The sequence below is a fragment of the Cariama cristata genome, unplaced genomic scaffold (assembly GCF_000690535.1).
Source record: "Cariama cristata isolate BGI_N322 unplaced genomic scaffold, ASM69053v1 scaffold37579, whole genome shotgun sequence".
Lineage (NCBI taxonomy): Eukaryota > Metazoa > Chordata > Aves > Cariamiformes > Cariamidae > Cariama > Cariama cristata.
Window position 1 is genome coordinate 4,327 of NW_009638093.1, and position 2,153 is coordinate 6,479.

The 2,153-nt window shown below is 39.8% G+C and overlaps 1 protein-coding gene across 1 annotated transcript in view; it reads left to right on the forward strand.

Moving 5' to 3' along the window:
* DNAJC18 (DnaJ (Hsp40) homolog, subfamily C, member 18) overlaps window positions 1–1,949 on the forward strand; it is a gene marked incomplete at its 5' end in the record, with an annotated part of 6,258 nt that extends 4,309 nt beyond the window's left edge. Inside the window, 2 exons of the mRNA XM_009708590.1 lie at window positions 351–463; window positions 1,818–1,949. Of these exons, the coding sequence (XP_009706892.1) occupies window positions 351–463; window positions 1,818–1,931 (227 nt within the window). The remainder of the gene's footprint in view (window positions 1–350; window positions 464–1,817) is intronic.
* Window positions 1,950–2,153: the final 204 nt, after the last annotated feature.

Genomic DNA, 2,153 nt, shown 5'->3' on the forward strand with positions numbered 1-2,153 from the left:
CTGAGAGCCTGGGGATACGACACAAGCTACGGCCTTGCAAGTGAATGTGACAGAAACAATATTAAAATATGAGATACAATAATAAAAATTATAGCATGTTCCTGCAGTTTGATTTAAATTAAGATGGACTTGGGGCAAACTTTACAATTTCTTTGGTACACTTTTTGGAACGACATACTATTTTGACATTTAAATCCAAGGTGTGTTTGCTCTTCTTAATTTGAGGTTTCACAACTGTAATTCAGGTCGTGTAGTATAAGCCTGGATAATCAAGTAGAAACTCTGAGAAATACAAGTGAGTACCAGCAACTGGATGAAAATCATGACTCTCTCTTGTTTTCTTTTAACAGGAAATATCCATATGTTCTCAAATGTCGCCAGAGACGCGCACTATTATCCACGGAGGCACCGAAATGAAAGAGCATGGACACAGGAGCAAGAGGAGGAAGAAAACAGGCCACAGGTAGGCAGGAGGAGGGATCTCTTGGGCTTAAGTATTTCACCAGGGTGAGGGGGTCTGCTTATACATCTGAAGCCAGGGCAAACCTTCTCAGGCTTAAATGCTCAGTGTTTGTCCTCAAGTGCTGCAGCCAAAATGGATGTTTTCAAAAGTAACTAGATTGTCTTTTATTACTCACTACTTCAAAAATACATTGTGTTGGTAGGATTACAGGCCCTGGAGTTTCTGTCACTGAGTGTTTTGCTGGTGCTTGCTTTTTGCCAGCTCTAATGGTTTGGTAGTCCAACAACAGTTAGTCCAAATGTGGACTGATAACGGATACGGAAGAATTGGCTCGTCCTCATGGCGTGTTTAATCTTTCCGTAAATTAGCACACACCATCCGCCCAGGTGCTGCACAGGCTTCTTCCAGCACAGGGCAGGACAGGTCCGGGATACGTTTCTACCAACTGAAACCTCCAGATGAGACACAAGGTGTCATTTATTGCTAGTGTGCATACACACATGCCGCCTGCCTTGGAAAAATCTTCCTTCGGAGGCAGTCTGTTAACCTACTGAGACCATTCTCTGAGGAAGATGAATTCTTCCCTGTGAGTCTCTTATAGTAAGGCTCTGAAAAAAACCTGATAGAGCCTATAGACAGCTAAGCTAGGGCAAATGAATCCCACCTACTAATATGCGAGGTATCCTTGTTGCTATCCCAGGGCAGATGGCAAAGCTTAAATAGCTGCATATTATAGTTTGCTCCTGATTAGAAAAGGCATTTTAGAAGCCAGTTTGCAACTAAAACAAAGAGCAGAAGTAAGCATCTGTGTTTTCTCTTTGATATTTTTTCCACTCTTTTGTTCTGCTAAATTCATTCAAACAAAAAAGCCAAGTGCTTGCATCCTGTCCCAAGTTACACTACATATGGTCTCTTAACTCTTTACTTTTCAGCCATTTTATCCAGTGTTTGAACAGAGGTTGAGATTTTTAGAATGTGTATAGCAAACTTCAGAAGATGCACAGAAAGCCGTAGGCATAAACAGGGAATTGCAATATGTTCCTTTAGTTTGGATTATCAGCTGGTCACTGACGGGTACGGTGCTGTGGGCATCTATCACCTTGTGAAGGAAGCTGTAGATGAAAGAAATGTCGTGAAAATAGAATTGAAAGAAAATGGCTTTAAAGAGTTTTCTGAGATTATTAATAAAGGTTATTTTGAAATTAAAATGTCCCTCAAAATTTGAAAGTACTTCCTTTTCAATTTACTTTTAATACATTGTTGATCTATGATAGGTAGCCTGGTTTCTGTGAACAGATGCGTCGTTTTCTGTCTGTATCTTGTCTTGACTACTAATTATTGTTGTTCTTTTCAGAATTCATATTCTGCATTTATTCAGTTGATGCCAGTTTTCATAATAATAATAGTGTCAGTTATAACTCAACTGATGGCCACAAACCCACCCTACAGCCTATTCTACAAATCGTAAGTCATTTAAAAGCACGTTTTTCTGGTCTTTGATGTTTGCAATAAGGAGGTAGACAGCAGTTGGACTTGATAGAAGAATGCGTGTTAGTGTTCTGTTCTGCTCTTTCTAGAAAGTGTTATCAATTTGTAAATAAGGAAATACTAACAGTCTCTGTTCACGAGTTCTCCTAAGCATTATCGCTGTGAAGTTAACTATGGTGAGCCTTACTGTACTGCCTGCTGA